The sequence below is a fragment of the Aptenodytes patagonicus genome, chromosome 1, assembly GCF_965638725.1.
Source record: "Aptenodytes patagonicus chromosome 1, bAptPat1.pri.cur, whole genome shotgun sequence".
NCBI classification, from domain to species: Eukaryota; Metazoa; Chordata; class Aves; order Sphenisciformes; family Spheniscidae; genus Aptenodytes; species Aptenodytes patagonicus.
In genome coordinates this window covers 206,016,119-206,032,871 of record NC_134949.1, presented here as the reverse complement: position 1 = coordinate 206,032,871, position 16,753 = coordinate 206,016,119, and the positions used below count along the sequence as shown (strand labels likewise).

General features: G+C 34.6%; 1 protein-coding gene across 5 annotated transcripts in view; it reads left to right on the top strand.

Annotated features, from left to right (window-relative positions):
* Nucleotides 1–16,753, top strand: part of TNFRSF19 (TNF receptor superfamily member 19) — a 62,362-nt gene that overhangs the window by 42,943 nt on the left and 2,666 nt on the right. For all 5 annotated transcript variants that reach the window (XM_076328087.1, XM_076328088.1, XM_076328089.1 and 2 more), the window contains 4 exons: nucleotides 9,805–9,969; nucleotides 11,246–11,371; nucleotides 12,159–12,261; nucleotides 14,390–14,790. In XM_076328087.1, coding sequence (XP_076184202.1) covers nucleotides 9,805–9,969; nucleotides 11,246–11,371; nucleotides 12,159–12,261; nucleotides 14,390–14,783 — 788 coding nt within the window. In that variant the 3' untranslated portion in view covers nucleotides 14,784–14,790. The remainder of the gene's footprint in view (nucleotides 1–9,804; nucleotides 9,970–11,245; nucleotides 11,372–12,158; nucleotides 12,262–14,389; nucleotides 14,791–16,753) is intronic.

Here is a 16,753-nt window from a genome sequence, read left to right as displayed (position 1 = left end):
CAAGCCAGATAAGGTAAGCTTCGATGACTAACACTAAGCAGTCTTTCAAGCCATTTCAGATTAATTACTTCTCTGGAGATTTCTATTTCTGGCTCTGTTTTAGAAAGAGAGCCTAAGGTGAGTAGCTCTGACTTTGTCTTTAGACCTTCAGACTTCTGAAGTTAGTTTCATCTAGAAGCCAATATCAGGTTAGATGAAAACTGCAAATTCAACATTGAATGATTGTATCTGTCTTCATAAAACCTGATCTTCCTCTTACCTTTTTAATTAACTTTAAGGAGGAAAATTGAGGTTTTTAGAGTGTAGATTATTTTTATTTTTTCATTCCTGCTAAATAAATAAAAACATAAATAAAATTATAAGAATACTCTTCTTATTCTTTGATGAAATGTTTCTTACAAACTGAAGCCCTCATTCTAAGAAAACTTGCCAAAGTTAGAATGTGCCAGAATTGAGGCCTGCAACCATAATTAGATTTCTTCATATATAGTCACTCTGATACAGGTTTTATTTACATTGTTGCATATGTTATTTCCCACTGGGCCTTTGTTCATTTAAAGCACAGTATAGGCAAAACGTGTAATTCTATGTCTGGCCTTATTTGCTACACACTGTTTTATACTCCATGCAGAATGTGAGTTACTAATTACCACTGGGCTTTTCTGTGGTTCTGCAACTCTAAAGCAATTGTTACAAATTTTACAGTTGTTACTGACTTTTATCTTTACAATAGAAGTGATGTAAGATGTTTAGTGTCTGTTATACAGTTAATGAACTGAAACAGGGAAATTAAAGTCAAAATAGTCAAAAGTGTCCAAAACCCTGCATCCTTACTTGACAAACCCAGAGTAGGATGCCTGCTTCTTGACTGTATATCTATAGTGGCTACATCTATAAGCTGGTGACCTTAGGATCACTCTGTATTCGGTGGAGAGTAATGATCAAGGGAGCTGTTTAAAACAAATCAGATTAATTGCACCCTAAAAGAGCCTTTCTCCTGCCCACCACCACTGTGTAGAGAAAGTTCAGGTGACTCCCTCAGAAGCAGATGTTTCTCAGATGAATCTCACCAATAGAGCTTGACTTCTCAAGGATAACCTTTCAGAGTGTTTCCTGTATTCTATGACCAATTCCTATTGACTTCTGTTAAAGAGGAGAGATGTTAAATTTCAGATTAGTAATGTAACAAAGCAAGGATCTTGTAAGCAGCAGCCTTTTGTTCTGTATGAGTTGACTTTATCCCCAAAGCTTTAAGTGGTGAATTAAAAACTGCTTTTTATAAGCTTATTATTATTTCTGACTTCAAAGCTACAGCTTTTTCATCTGTATTATAGTTTTCATGTACATGCTTACTATTGCACAGCAGGTAACTTTCTTTGCAGTAAATCGTGACATTTACTTTGGTATTTGCAGTATTATAGTAAGCTAGTGATAAATGTCCAGCTTCTAAAGGTGTTAAGGCTATATGTTATCACATTATGAAAATTTATATTTAATCCCATGTATTTTAGAATACTTACCCAAAAAAGCATTTTTAAAAGATGCTGAGGTTGCAAAGTTGAACATTAAAAAGTTAGAAAATACTAGTAGGGTTGGTTATGCAACTCTTAACTTCTACCTTAATTCGGAATCGTAATTCAGCCCAGTTGTGTCTAAGTATTATGAAACAGTCTTAATTACATAAACACACTCTGTGTTTTCCATAGTACAGATGTATTTTCCCCCCAATATGTGGAAATGGCTAGCAGTTACATTTTTAAAAAACAAAAAAACAACCCCACCCTACCTCCACCCCCCAAAAAAAGAAAAAAACCCAACCACCCCACATTCAGAAGTAGTTGCCTTGCCTGGAGAATTTAACTTACATTAGTGATACTTTTTTCCTGTTTATAATTGTGTTAAAGTAAGTGGTGGGCAAGCCTGAGTATGGTTTATTTAATTGTGTTGCATTCCACAAATATATTTCACGTGACTGTTGGCTATGCTAAGAGGGGTTCTTACTACTTCTGCTAAAGCTTTACAACTCAGCAAATTCAACTGGGGCGGTGAAATACGCTTTTACCCAGCTCAGCTTACAGCCTAGTGGCTAAAATAAAATAGTCTCCATGGAAGTGGCAGAGGACGCAACTGAACCTCCATCTTGTGCTTCTTGGTGAAGGGCTCTTAAGCTTTTTACAGAAGGGAGAAACCCCATCATTACCTCCTCTTTCAAGAGGTGCATCTGAAAAGCGTTATAAGGCATGCTCGTGATTTCTCCCCCTTCCATTTAATTTTAAAATAAGATCATAGATTTTTGTTCTCAGGTGAGTTTTAAGAGAAGATGTATCGCTCATTTATATCAATTTTTTCTTTGAATATACAATCCCTATTGTCTAAAGCTATAAAAACTTTGTGACTGAAAATTATCACAATATACCCTGTGATTCTGAAGACAAAACAGGTATCCAGTCAGGAGACAGAAGTGACATAGCTGAGTACTGTTAATATCTTCAATGTTCACAAAACATTTTTAAAGCAAGAAAAAAACCATAGCTCTTGAAAATATACTGCATAGACTATTAGTGATGTTTATCAAAGTTTGTGCTAACAAATTTAGGATACAGGCTTGCAGTCGTCATGCAAGCTTTTGCTCTACTCCCTGGCTTTTACCACAGCTCAACCAGGACAAAGAGGGAAGTAATTGGGTGAGAAAGTGAAGTGTTAGAAATTATTTCTCATTGAATCAGAGGGAGACAAAAACTCTTTTATGACTGACTTACAATTTACTTCTTGCTTTACTGGGATTTATACAAATATATATATAGTACTGTATTAATTTCAGTGACTGTGGGTGTATGTGGCAATTGCACTTCAAATACATACAGTGTGCTAGCAGTGCGTAGCTGGAAGAGCATGTATGTTTATGTTCCCTGCCCAGGTGAGGGCATAAAGTGTCATAGCTACCCTACCAGCCCTCAGTCCTGCCTATCTGGTCATGGTTACAGGATGGAGCTTTCCACACTGTCATGTTTCAATCCATACTGAAAACTAATCCATGCACCAATCTACAAGCTCATCACACAGCAACTATGGGATCTTGTTTGAACCTTTTAGAACAGATCTGTAACCAGTGTGCATGGAATTCACAGTGTTCCAATTACACTTTTGATTAATGAAAGTGAGTTACTCTCTGGCTAAAGAAACAACCTTCAGACATGCTTATTCTTATATTTACATACATGGCATTGTCATTTAACTAGTGAATATCTAATTAGATTCTAAAGAGTATGTGGTCTTCCTCTCCTCTTTTAGAAAACAGGTAGTGGCAGTAGTTACCCACTTGAAAATGGTGTGCATTTAGGCAATACAAACTCTTCTTCTGCTTGTGTGGGTAATGCCTTGTATAAGCATTTTGGAACTGAGAGTGATAAAGTGTGTACACAAGCAGTAACTCATAAACAGACTTAATTGACTCAAATACTGTACCAGTTTTTTTGTTTATTCTATAAGTGGGTAGTCCTAAAGATGAAATGGGACTGCACATACAGAATACAAAACAGATACTTTCTACTTTCATCTTCTGTTGAAAATCGTAGCCTGAGTGGGATGGATGCATTCCATAGTTGGATTTGAACAAGAGAATATCCTAAAATACTGTGTTCTTGTTCCTAAAACATGTCTGGAAAAGAATTTGGTTAAAAGTACAAGTTAGAAGTGAAGTAGGGAAATAGGTTTTCTGCTGTACCTAGCAATCTCATGTGTTCTGACACAAACTTTATGTGATACTGATATAACACATGAAAACACCCGAGAAAGAAATTGCATTTTCTGCAAAATAGATATTAGACACCCTCAACTGTCAGAGGTGAAAAGTAAGCTGCTAGAAGCAAAAGTCAGAAAGGTAATTGCTGGCAACACCACAGTCATGTTAACAGCAATATATACTTTGTGCCACCAGATCATGCTAAGTATTTCCGATTTATGGACGAGAGACATACTGTCTTTCCACATTGATAACCAGTTACGTTATGTTGCAGGGGGGAGAATATGTAGTTCAGCAGTGACACAGATTTTATCCCTCTTCCTCTGGTTTTTTGCTTACTCTCAGGTTTTTTTCAGGTTATTTGAGGGTACCAGTGATTTGAGGCTTTATTCTCATGTGGTAGTATTTTTAAATGGTTAGACAGTTCTCAAATGTGAAAGTTTTGTGTGTGAAACAATGTTACTTTTGTGCCCATATATCAGTTCAATTTAGATGACCATGGTAGTACCAAGAATTAACATCTCTTAATAACTAAAAGAAAAACATGTTGCAGAGGTTGACTATGCCTTACAGACATAGTGGTATGTATTCTGTACTGTGGAGTTCATATATATTTTAAATTCACATACACAGTGTAATTGTTCTACCATTTTAAACATAAAAGGCTGTCAGCAGTTGGAGTTTGTGAAAATACGCAGTGCAAGAGAAATGGTTTTGGAAACGAATAAATCAAATTCCAAAGATTTTAATTTATAAGCACATTTCTCAGGATTTCCAAACAATGGATAAATACTTGAATAGTAATTTTCTCCCCTAGGGCTTTTTGGTACGTTTATTAAAAAAATAACAAAACCAGCAAAATAAAACAAAAAAGTTGTAGGGCACTAACTTGAAAACTAAAGGCTTTAAAGTCAGCACTTGGAGTACATTTGAAAAATGTGGTTTGACATGATGAACTTTTGGGTGTAGGCCATGCACGCAAATGGCTGTCCTTTTACAGATGTTGGGAGACTCTCTCTCTCTCCAGTGTTTACCACAGTCTCCAACAGTAATGTTTAATAAAGTTTCTTACCTCCTACTTGAAAGATCAGAAGAAGGGAGACAATCTGCTGCTTTGTAAAGACTCAGAAATATACTCAGGACAACTTATTTTCCATTGATGTTAATGCTCAGTAGTATATATTACACATGCATTCTATATATACACATATATAATACATGTAGTATCTGAATTATATATGCACACATCATGTTTATACTTACTACATTCTTTTGCTTGTTGGGTACTAGGTAGAGGTATTGCCTTTTTACTTTTAAATGAACATAAACATCTTTTAAACTTTTTTCAGAATGAAGGAGTTTCAAGATAAGTTACATTGCCTTGCATTTTCCATGGATCAAGAGCACACATACAGATAGCCACTACAGTTCGGCTGACAGGCAGTAACTTGTTAAATTATTGTAACTTGAGGGTATGTCTGAGCCCTTAATTCTTGTCAAATTAAGGTTGATACCACTGAATTGGGCCAATCAGCATAAAGGTAGTGGGCAAACACTTTTTATAATAGGCAAATGCTCCTTTCCCCTCTCTTGACCAGAAATACCGGTATTCCAGGAATTAACAACAATCTACTTTTGTATCTTATTTTAAATCCTGATTGTAAAAGATGGCACTCTGTACAATGTTACCGTGTTATCGCTATCTAAGTGGAGTTTTGATTAGCTATGTTTTATGGAGTAAACCTTCTTTGGGTTAGCATTGACTTGACATGGTAAGAAAGAAACCCCAAACATTCCACATCTTATCCTCCTCAACTTTGTTAATTATTATATTATTATTATATAATTATTTATTATATCCATGGAAGAAATGTAAAATGTTGCAAGTTCTGTTTTCGCATGGTTAATCTACCACAAAAAGCTTTCTTTTAGGCATTCTGATTCCAGTAGTGACTGTAACTAATCATGGTTCTGAAAAAAAAATATGAGAAAATAAACATGAAATAAGTGATAAAGGAAGTCTTTTTACATTTTGTCCTGTCTCTGGTTATTTGGTATAATAGGCTGAAAATTCAACTATTCTGTTTATTGGCAGAAGTTATAGTGATACAGCTGGGATTCATATGTTCCGTATTAGCCGAGTTACTGCTATTTAACCTTCTTGGATTAACAGAAACTTTACTTGCTTTTAAGAACCACACCTTTGCATATACTGACATTACGATGTACTATTGCTTAATTAAGGGAAGAATGTGTATTTGGGCTTACTGCTCAAAAATATGCAGGAAACAGCTTGGTATTTTGGGTAATTCTTCTTTAGCGCTAGCACATTTCCAGAATATGTTGGAACTAAGACTTAGAAAAGGAAATCTATTTCTTAAATAAAATATGTTTTTTGTTTTATTTTTGTGATGCATAATAGGCACGTGCTTTCCAGAATCACAAAACAGTGTGCACCTCCTCCCTCCTTTCTTAATGTATCATGTCCAGTTCGCAAAGTGTTTAATTACATATTTAAATTTAATCATGTAATCATTTAATAGATGTAAGTACAAGTTTAAAGTTTAAAATGCACCTCCTTGCTTTACTGAAATGGGACCATTAAGTCTGTGAACCTAAAAAGAAAGAGAGAGTTTATGAAAATGTGTACATATCTGAGTAACACTGAAAGCAGAGTTCAGCAATGCCCAACGGGCCACTTCTACAATAGCAATCCACTTCTGAAATGTTGGTCTCTGCAGGGAAGATCACTATCATTATAATTAGAGCTACACTACAATGGACTGCTCACAGTAGCTATTCCAAAAAGTTCTTTGAAGGTGAAGATGAGTGGTAGGCATTCTCAGGAATAGAAAATTGCTTTCTCAAGTTTAAAAAAAAAAAAAAAAAAATCAACCAAATAAAATAAATCTTAAATAACTAGATGGTTAAAATAAATTTAAACTTTTGCCATCTCTCTTTAAAATAAAATCTCTGTATTTCCAGTTTAGATATTGCTGATGGGCACTAAAGAAATATATATCATTTATAATTTCCCAGAACATGTAATATGTAATTATACTTGCAAATAGATATATTTTGTGAGCAAATGAAGAGAGACAAAAATATAGCAGCTCCACCTCCAGTGCTCTTGTTCTGTTTTTGCTTTCAAAATTAACAATTCTTTTTTCTACTAATTATGAAGGCCTAATTTCTAAGAACTGTTTAGTGCTTTTAGGTGGGTACATTGATACAAGTAGGTATATTGATATGAAAAATACTTGAAGACGTTCTGATCAGTTTTTTATTGTTTTGTTTTTAAATACTTGTCCAGGCTGTCATTAACCTTCTAAAGACTAGACCAGGAAGTTGACTAAAATTGAAAACCTGATATCAAAGTGCAGTCCTTGATTTTCATGCCAAAGCCAGCACATGTTGCTGTATAGACAGGGGTTTTTTTAATATAGTTTTACTGCTTCTCACAGAATTATGTCCTGAAACTTCACATACCATGCAGAAATTTCTGCAGTCTGTTAAAACTATAAACTTAAAACTACAGCTGCAAGAATCCTAGAAACTGAGTGAAAAGTTTTCTCTGTGGAAGATTGCAATGCTCCTGCCAAGAGCATTCAAGTTATGACAAAAAGATTATGACATTGGTTGCTTTTTCTTTTAAATAACAATGAAAATCTGGAAAAGAGGTCATAGAACTTAACTCTGTAAGTAATAGGAATTATAGAAGAACATAAAGAGAAGGACAGGTAATAATTATTTAAGAGGAAAAGTACCTGAGACCCTGAATTGGAATTTTATTCTGTGATCTGGAACACAAATAATAGATAGACCATCTGCTGTGATAATGAAAATGATAACATTTCCGTACAAGGACAAAGTTTCAAAATGTATTTCTAGTTCATGTAGGAGACTTCAGCCTCTTTATTGACTTGAGTTTTGAGATCTGCTGTATTTTAATACCTCAGAATCACAGAATGGTTGAGGTAGGAAGGGACTGATGGAGATCATCTGGTTCAACCCCTCTGCTCAAGCAGGGTCACCTAGAGCTGGTTACCTAGGACCATGTCCAGATGGCTTCTGAGCACCTCCAAGGAGTGAGACTCCACAACCACTCTGGTCAATCTGAGCCAGTGCTTGGTCACCCTCACAGTTAAAGTGTTTCCTGATGTTGAGAGGGAACCTCCTGTGTTTCAGTTTGTGCCCATTGTCTCTGGTCCACTGAAAAGAGCCTGGCTCTGTCCTCTTCGCACCCTCCCTTCAAGGATTTATACACATTGATGAGATTCCCCTGAGCCTTCTCTTCTCTAGGCTGAGCAGTCCTAGCTTTCTCAGCCTTTCATCATAGGAGAGAGGCTCCAGTTCCTTAATCATTTTTGTGGCCCTTCGTTGGACTCTCTCCAGTAGCTCCACTCTGTCCAATTTGGCAAGTTAAAAGGATATAAAAAAGATCTGCTATAAATTTGCTTTTCACACTTTTGATGTGACAGTGGAACATAATTATACAAATCAAAGGTAAATAGAAATATTCGAGTAGATGTAAATGCAGTAACACATGCTTCTCTTCACACTGAAATCAGGAAATTAACAACTAAACATTCTTTCTTCTGAATAATAGCTGTGATCTGACCTCTCCACTTTTTTGTATTCCCCCACTTACCAGCAACTACATGTTACTGTAATCCTCAGAAACTGTTTTTATTTAATATGTTGGGTGTCTTTTTTTAAATTTTGGATTCTTTATTTTCTGAAAGTTAGTATTTTCTTTGGTGTTAAGTGGTCTGAAGACTTAGAATTGAATGGAATGAAGTTGATTTTCAAAATACCTAGCTTTTTGGCAATCTGGCCATTATAACAAAGCAATATGGTATTGTAAACACTTTGGTGCCCATGTTTAATGTGTGTAGAGGAAATACCATAATTATTTCAGAAAATTATTCCTGAGTAATGCAATTCCATTGATTGCACGAACTAAGCTAGCAAGTAAGTTCTCTCCTGCTATTATTATATTGCAGTTATCAAACAATTGTATGTATGTACAATTTGCTTAGTGATTTTAATATACTCTGGCAGACATTTATCTCCCAATTTAAACTTATGACTGCATGGACCATTTCTTAGGAAATTATAGTCTTTAGGTTTTAACCAAATATTTTCTGTGGTAAATAGGCACATTTAACTTATTTTTATAAGTTAATAAAATATGGTTTGTGGTTTTTTAAAAATTTGCTGTCAGAGAAATACTCAATGTTTTGTTCCTTTTTCTCATAAAATATTATTGAATTTATGTGGACTTCAAAGTAGATTGAAATAGATGAGCTATCAAAATTCATAAGTTGTTAAAAAATAATTTAATTTTAAAAGACCATTCATAATTTAAGATAGTTTCAATAGTTGTAGTTAAAGTTTTGATACTTTAAAAATCTTTTTCACTTTCTACCTAAAAGTAACAATGTTTGTCAAAGCTAGAAACATTGCTTAAGTCTTTACTAATATCTGTTGAATTTTTACTAGAGGTATTATCTGTATTAAAAAACTATCACTGAATTAAAAAAAGTTAGCACAGTTGAAATTATAGGTTTGATCCTAGAAATAACCATGGTGTCATGACATACGTAACTAAGCAAAATGATACCTTTGACGGCATTTGAACTTCTGTGGGTGTCTCAGTTCTCAGAAAGTTTCCATATGAAGGGAGGTTCATGTATTTGTGACTCCCTCTAGTGGATAGCTTTCTCAGCTATACACTAGGAAAAGTTCTCCATATTAAAATAATCTGATATTAAAAATTGAGAGGTCTTTGTTTTCATGGTGAAGATCTGATTCCATTTTCATGGACAGTCAGAATGTGTTTGTGTGCATCTCCACTCATTATCACTCATTTTGCAATATATTTTTTTAAAGATTTTTTTTGTAATGTGGTTGCTGATAATCGTGTCTATTTATATGTGCAACTAACGTCCTTTTTTTTCTGTGCTACAAACTACTTCTATTTCCCAGACTTTCATTTACATAACTATATTCCTGAAATGTTTACAGTTCGCCTTAATTATTATTTAATTATATTTCAGGTACCACTAAAGTAAATCTTGTGAAGATCCCTTCAACTGCTTCCAGTCCTCGAGACACTGCTCTAGCAGCTGTTATATGCAGTGCACTTGCGACAGTGCTCTTAGCTCTTCTTATTCTTTGTGTTATCTATTGTAAGAGGCAGTTTATGGAGAAGAAACCAAGCTGTGAGTTTCCAATTATTACTGTTTCTTTGTAATATTCATATACTGGTATTAGTTTGGCAGATCTCTCTGTAAGTAAATAAACAAAATGTCTACAGCATTCAAGCAAGTTTAGCATTAAGATGAACAAGCTAGCAGAACCCCAAGACTCCATACAAGTTTGCCAGCTCAGTGTGGATATTCCAGCTTCTACTGAGAAAATACTGTGCAAATGTCCAGAAATAGTCCAATTGCATTAATTCTGTGCCATACTCTGACAGATGCTGCACAGATATATTTGGACTATTTGGGATCCAAGCTGGGACGTCATTATAGAGTTGCAATGCCAATGTGGAAGTGCCAGCTTGGAGGATCTGTGCATCACATGCTATTGTGAAACACAGATTAGCTCATCAAGATAATGAATGTGGCCAGTGTAGATAGCAGATTTGTCATTAACAGTTTGGTTTTATGGGCATAGTCAAGATGAATTAAATGCCCAAGCCAGTTAGATTTGTAAATTAAAAAAAAAAAAAATCCATAACAGCTCATCAATGTAATTCAGTTTGTTGATAATAAACATTTTTTTGCCCCTTAATTTAAATTAAGAAACATCAAAAGCACTCTAGTTCCCATTTATCATTTTAAAAAACTTTTATTAAAAAACGTTTATAGCATCTAATGAACCCTGGATGTCAAACAAGAATAATATCTAGGAAGAATTTATGTTATCACTACTTACAGCACAAGTAAAAGTAAAAAGGTTGAGAGAGGCATTGTAAGAATTGTTCCTAACATAGAAGATGCTTTACAATGTAAGTTTTGAGAAATTCAGACATAGTGAATTCAAACTTCAGTTAGTGAGTTTAGTAACTCGTTTGCGTTGGCCTACAATTATACAGATTAAAGGAAGTCTGCTGTTAATATAAAGTTCTTTAAGATAACATAAACAAAATCCCAGTGGCTGAAAGCTGAACATGGAAAATTTCAGGTGGGAATCACTGAGAATTGTTAAACACTGAGAAAATGTAACAGTGAATAAGATACACTCTCAAATCATCAAAATAAGAGCAGATGTCTTCCTAGAAGAGGCTGTAGTTGAACCAGCAGTTCTAGGGTTTGTTGCAAAATCTGTGGTTTGCGTTATATTAAACCACATGATCATTGTGGCTCTTTCAGTTGGAAAATGTATGGAAATACTGTATATTATTACATTTAAACATTCTATGAAGATAGGAGGCTCTGAACAGGAAAAAGGGTATCATTTACTAATATATATTTTTATTAATTTTGTCCAAAGGGTCTCTGAGATCACAAGACATTCACTACAATGGCTCTGAATTGTCATGTTTTGATAGACCACGGCTAAATGAATATGACCACAGAACATGTTGCCAGTGCCAGAGAAGCACATCACAGACATGTGGTATGTTAGGTCTACTAAAAGGTGACTTTATGGCATGATGAACATTTGTCTAACATTTATCTAACACATGAATTGTGACATTTAACTTTACAGAGCTAACATTGTCAAACTACCCTTTGTCCTAGGCTAATTTCTTAATAAGCAGCTAGAATTTCTAAGTAGCTATTTTGTTATGGTTTTTTTCCTGTTTTCATTCCAATGACCCTTCACTTAAAAAAAAAAAAAAAAAAAAAAAAGCTTTAAATGTCTCTCTCATTTCTTTCTGATAAAAATAGCACTGCATCTGACTTGGAGACTTAAATTAGCGTAAAGGATTTACCAGACGGTATCTAAGACCGTGATATGAACGCTAAAGGACATTAACAACCTGAACAATTCAAATCATTGAGATTTTGTGAAGTCATATCAGAACAGATGCATTTATGATGTTGACAAATAACATAATTTAACACAAGAGCACAGGCTTAAATATCATCCTAATACGTTAACTCAGAATGTGGTACTTCCTCTCACATGTATGTGATTGAAAACCAAATTAATTTAAAAAGTAGATACTCATGACTGGCATCTATATTACTCCTGGAGGAAGGGCTTGGCTTTTATACGTAATTCGATTTTAAAGTCATAAATTAAAGAACCCATGTTTTGCAATAAGAAATCTCTTTCCTCAATCCATATATTATAACGTAACTGGCAGACTAATACTCAGGTTTGAAAGAGTACAGAGACTAAGTTTATACAGAGCTTTAACACTTTTAACATTATTAAATTAATTTTCATTCCTTAGGACCAGTTCACTTGATTCCATCACTGTGCTGTGATGAAACCTGTAGCATGGAGCACTGCAGTCACAGTTGTGCTTTCCACTCACAGACTACGCTTAATGAAAGGTAACTTCGTTTTATAAGTGTCTATTAAACATTAAATATTTTCTATGCAGTCAAATTAATATTTATACAGACACAATAGATGTTTGGAGTGGAATAAGGGATTTTGATGAACTATAGCCATATCCTCCCATTTTGTGCAAAAACAGACGTATGGTGAAAAATCGATTTTAAGTATTACTTAATAAATGCTGACTTGATATATCAGTTTCTCTGAAGAAGAAGTGACTTAGTTCTCTCACAAGCAGATAGTCATCCTCTTACTCTGTGGTACCTGAGAGGCTTTGGTGACTCCCTCTTCTGCTATGGTGCTGCATAAACCTGTGAATCTGGGGGGATTAAGGTACAGTTTAGAAGTGTCATGAAGATTTTCATTTTTTAGAAGGTCTTAATGACTATGAGATTTGAAATACCTAGTATTTTTTAATTTCTACCAGATTGTAACCATTATTTTCTCCTGATCAGCTGAATATAAATACAGTAGTAGAGTAGTTATTTCTACAGCAGTGCCATGAGCTAAATTTATAAAATTTATAGTGTCATTCAGAGTTTCCTGGTTACAGCTTTTAACACAGGATGTATTTATTTCTTCTAGCTAGAATAGTTTTCCATATAAGGTTTGAATTGGTCTCCAGCTGTTTTGTTCTTATGGCCAAATGTAACTAAAAATGTAAAGGCAGCTTCTTCATAGGTATTGTTTATGCAAGGTGACTTAGTGACCTAAGTACAAGATACAAAATACCTAAATTTTCTATAACAATTTGTTTAAATGCCAGCAAGCCTGAGTCATCCTTTTATACCACCACGACTGACAAATTGAGAGTTGTGTACTTTGTGAGGGATCTTTTGGTTAAGGCTTTAAAAATAAATGTTACACCCATGCTATGTGGACATCAAAGATCCCGTGGTTCCTTCCAGTAGAAATGGAGTTTGCTCCAATTTCCTTTGCCAAAATAATGTATTTCCTTCAATTGTGGTGCAATGTCCTGACTTTTGGCCTCATCTATGAAAATGCTTTGTGTGTATATCAAAGCTATTAAAGCATCATGTTCTGGAAATGAGTAAGGCTACTTAAAATCTGTTATAGGCAATGTTAATGTGGGATGAGTTTTGTCACACAAATTATTACTGTATATCAGACTTAATATAGCCTTTACAGTTTTATAAATCTGTAGACAGTTTTTGGAAATAAAAAGTATTAGTATAACTTTTTGGTTTTGTTACTACTTATTTTGGTATACTATAGTAAAAAACATTACTGGGCTTTCAACAGAGATAGGCATGTATAGTGCACTCAGACATGTCAGTATCATCATGCACTTTAAATATACTTGAGATAGATAATACTGAGTTTTTACTTCCACTTTCTTCCATTTTCCGTAAAATAAAAATAATCCTTGTGAGAATTAAAAATCTTTGCCCTTCTTTAGTATTATGTCCTTTCCTCATGAAAGAGAATAGGAGAAAAACTTTTCTTTTCTCATTTTGAAGGCTATACAGAACAAACTGAAAAACCTAACGTGAATGTATGTTCAATATGAATTCACGCAGATAGAAAGAGTTTCAAGCAGTCTTGTTGTCTATTCCCTTCTCCCAGTCTGAACCCACTTTACTTCTTTTACTTCCGTTAGATATTTGTCTAGCCTGTGTTTTTTGGAAAAAAACCCCTATTGTTGGAGATTCCACAATCTTCCCAAACATCTTTCTTGCTGCAATTTAAGCCTGTTATATCTTAACACACACCCCCCATGCATTGAGAACAAATAAATTCATTCCTCTTTGCAACAGTCTTTGTAGCTGAACACTATTATAGTATTTTTTATCATATTTCTGTTCTTTAGACTATAAACAACCCAAACTGTAGTTCATGTTTTCTAGAACCCTGGATTCACAGTATGAAGGGCTCTAGGCATCCTCTTTACCTTTAGTAGTGTTCTCCAGAGCTTTCTTCATTTCCAGACAAGGAACAAACTTTTCAAAATAATTTGTACAGGATGCCTCTAGAGTATTAACTTAATATAACCCTGTTAAATCTTCTTGAAATACCTATAATTACTAATGACAATAATTACAATACTGATAATATTTTCTGGAATGTTTTTGAAACCATGTGTCTTTTATCCTTTTGCAGAGCTTCTGATTCTGTTGGAGAAATGATTCCTACCTTCCTTGGTTCTCTTTCTCACTCTACCTGTGGAGACATTTCAGATGCTTGGCCTCTTATGCAAAACTCATCTTGTTGTGACAGCATTTCTTTCTGTGAATCATATTCAGAACTGGCTGGAGGATCTGCAAAATCCTGCAGCTCTGAGACTGAAAATGCAGCCACTGTTGAGTTGGATAATAACCAGGAACTAAGTGAAGTACTTATTTCAGCTAAGTCTCTTGATGGAAACGTTGCAAAGTCTTTTGAAATCTCCAAACATAGAACATGCATAGAAGTTTCATCACTTCAGAACTCAGCAGCTGCTGAAACCCAGCCAAAGACAAAGCGTAATGGAACAGCAAATGACTCTACAGACTGATAAAGAGGTAAAAAACATAACTACAAAGGAGTGAGAATGAGTACTCAAGGCACGTAGAGCTCGATAAAAATAGAATTGTAAAAAGTTGTAGGGTAATGTTTCTCCATAGGTTACACCTAGCTATTGCTGAAATAAATTAAAACTCTACAAGAGATCCAACAGTTTCACATTTTTAAATCATTGACTGAATTTGAAAGGTGTAATTACTCAAACTGTAATGTTGAGATAATATGAACCAGAATACAGGGGGAAGTCTGTACACCAGTCAGCTTTTATCAGTTGGGTTTTTTTCTTTCATTAAATTTCAGGGGAAAAAAAATCAGTTTAATAGCCTTATGACCAAATATTATATGAGGCTAGTCCTTATTTATGAGGGAAGAACTGAGGACTTGTCTTTGTTCATTGTAAACAATGCATAACAATGTAATCGTCACAAAAAGTCACTCTGCTACGGCTTCAACATTATATCTTTTTGAATATTAGCTGTGCTTTGTATTTTTAAAATGGCATTTTCTACTATTGGAAATAACTTGGAGCAACAAGTAGCTAATCTGTGAAAGGATCCCAAATTATGGCATGTGTACTGGTGTTGTTACTCAAGGGTTATGCAGGCTGTGGCTGGAAAGCTGAAATAGTCTCCTGTGCATGTACACAGAGGCAGGAACAGAAGCAGTTGCCACTAATATTAATAATCCACCAAACTTAATTAAGAAAATTATGCTATCTGTAATTATGAAAATTATGGGTCATCTGCAGAAATAAAACTGCCTTCCTTTGATCCTCTTTCATTTGGTTTGCATGCCACTTTCATATTGTTCTTAAGAAGTAGAAAGTAATTAGTATTTAACAAAAAAATACGCATATTCTGAAAACATGTAAATGCAATAGTTAATTCTTTGTAAATCAAGCCTTAATTCTTTAGGTGACATTTTCAAGAGGAGGAAAGGGAGGTAAACAGACTGCTAAGTCCAGGATTTTTTTGCCATTGACTTCGGTGGAACTCGTATATCACCCTGAAAATCTACTGCTGTCACTGAAAATATTAACCTTATCTAGGTCGCACATATTTTTCTCAATATATTATTTACAACATATAGTTTTGTCTGTAACAATGTCTGGCACTAACTGCCCATGTGTCAGATAGCAATTGTCATAGTTTCATTTTAGTATATGCCAAATATCATTAGGTGGTAGTCGTATTCTCTAGGTATATATAGGAAAGGACAGTGACATGGCTATGACTGCAAATCTCGACGCTGCTAGTCCCCAGTTTTTCAGCGGTTATCAATGGAACTTGAATACTTTCTTGATGTTCTAAGGGAATATTTTAAGGGAATATTAACAAGATCTAAAAAAATCAAAAGTTTGTGGGTTTTTTCCCACTAAACCATGTATCAACTTCAGAGGTCTGTGATTAATATTATTTAGAGTTTTTTCTAGATGAAAGGAACCACAGAATTTCAAAATATCACTATAAAAAAACCCCTTACATTTCACCATACTTGATACGGTATATAAACTGTTAATTTTCTTACTGATTCCTATGTGTATGTAGACATTTTTTCTGACATTTCAAAATCCTGTCGTCTTTGATGGTTTTGTACTATCATGTATTACTACTGGGATTTGTGTATAATTCTGGATAAGCAAGATGGTTTGGGACGGTTAGGTTTTTCTTCATTTTTTTTCTTTAATAGACTTTACTGGTTGACTTTGTACGATTTCTCCATATTTGGACTCTACAGTGCATCATTATATATGCATCTTTGGTGGAGAAATTTAAGTAGCATTTGAGGGACAGGACCAGGACCAGGCTTACCTGAGAGGTATTTTCAGGCTGAACTCTGACCAGCTGTACAACTCCAAGAAAACTATTTCATCTCAGTCTACCCCATTTTTTCCATTTGCCCTTCATCTTTCTTGTCTTTTTGAAATATTTTGAGGGAGGGATGGTCTTTTTAGTACATGTG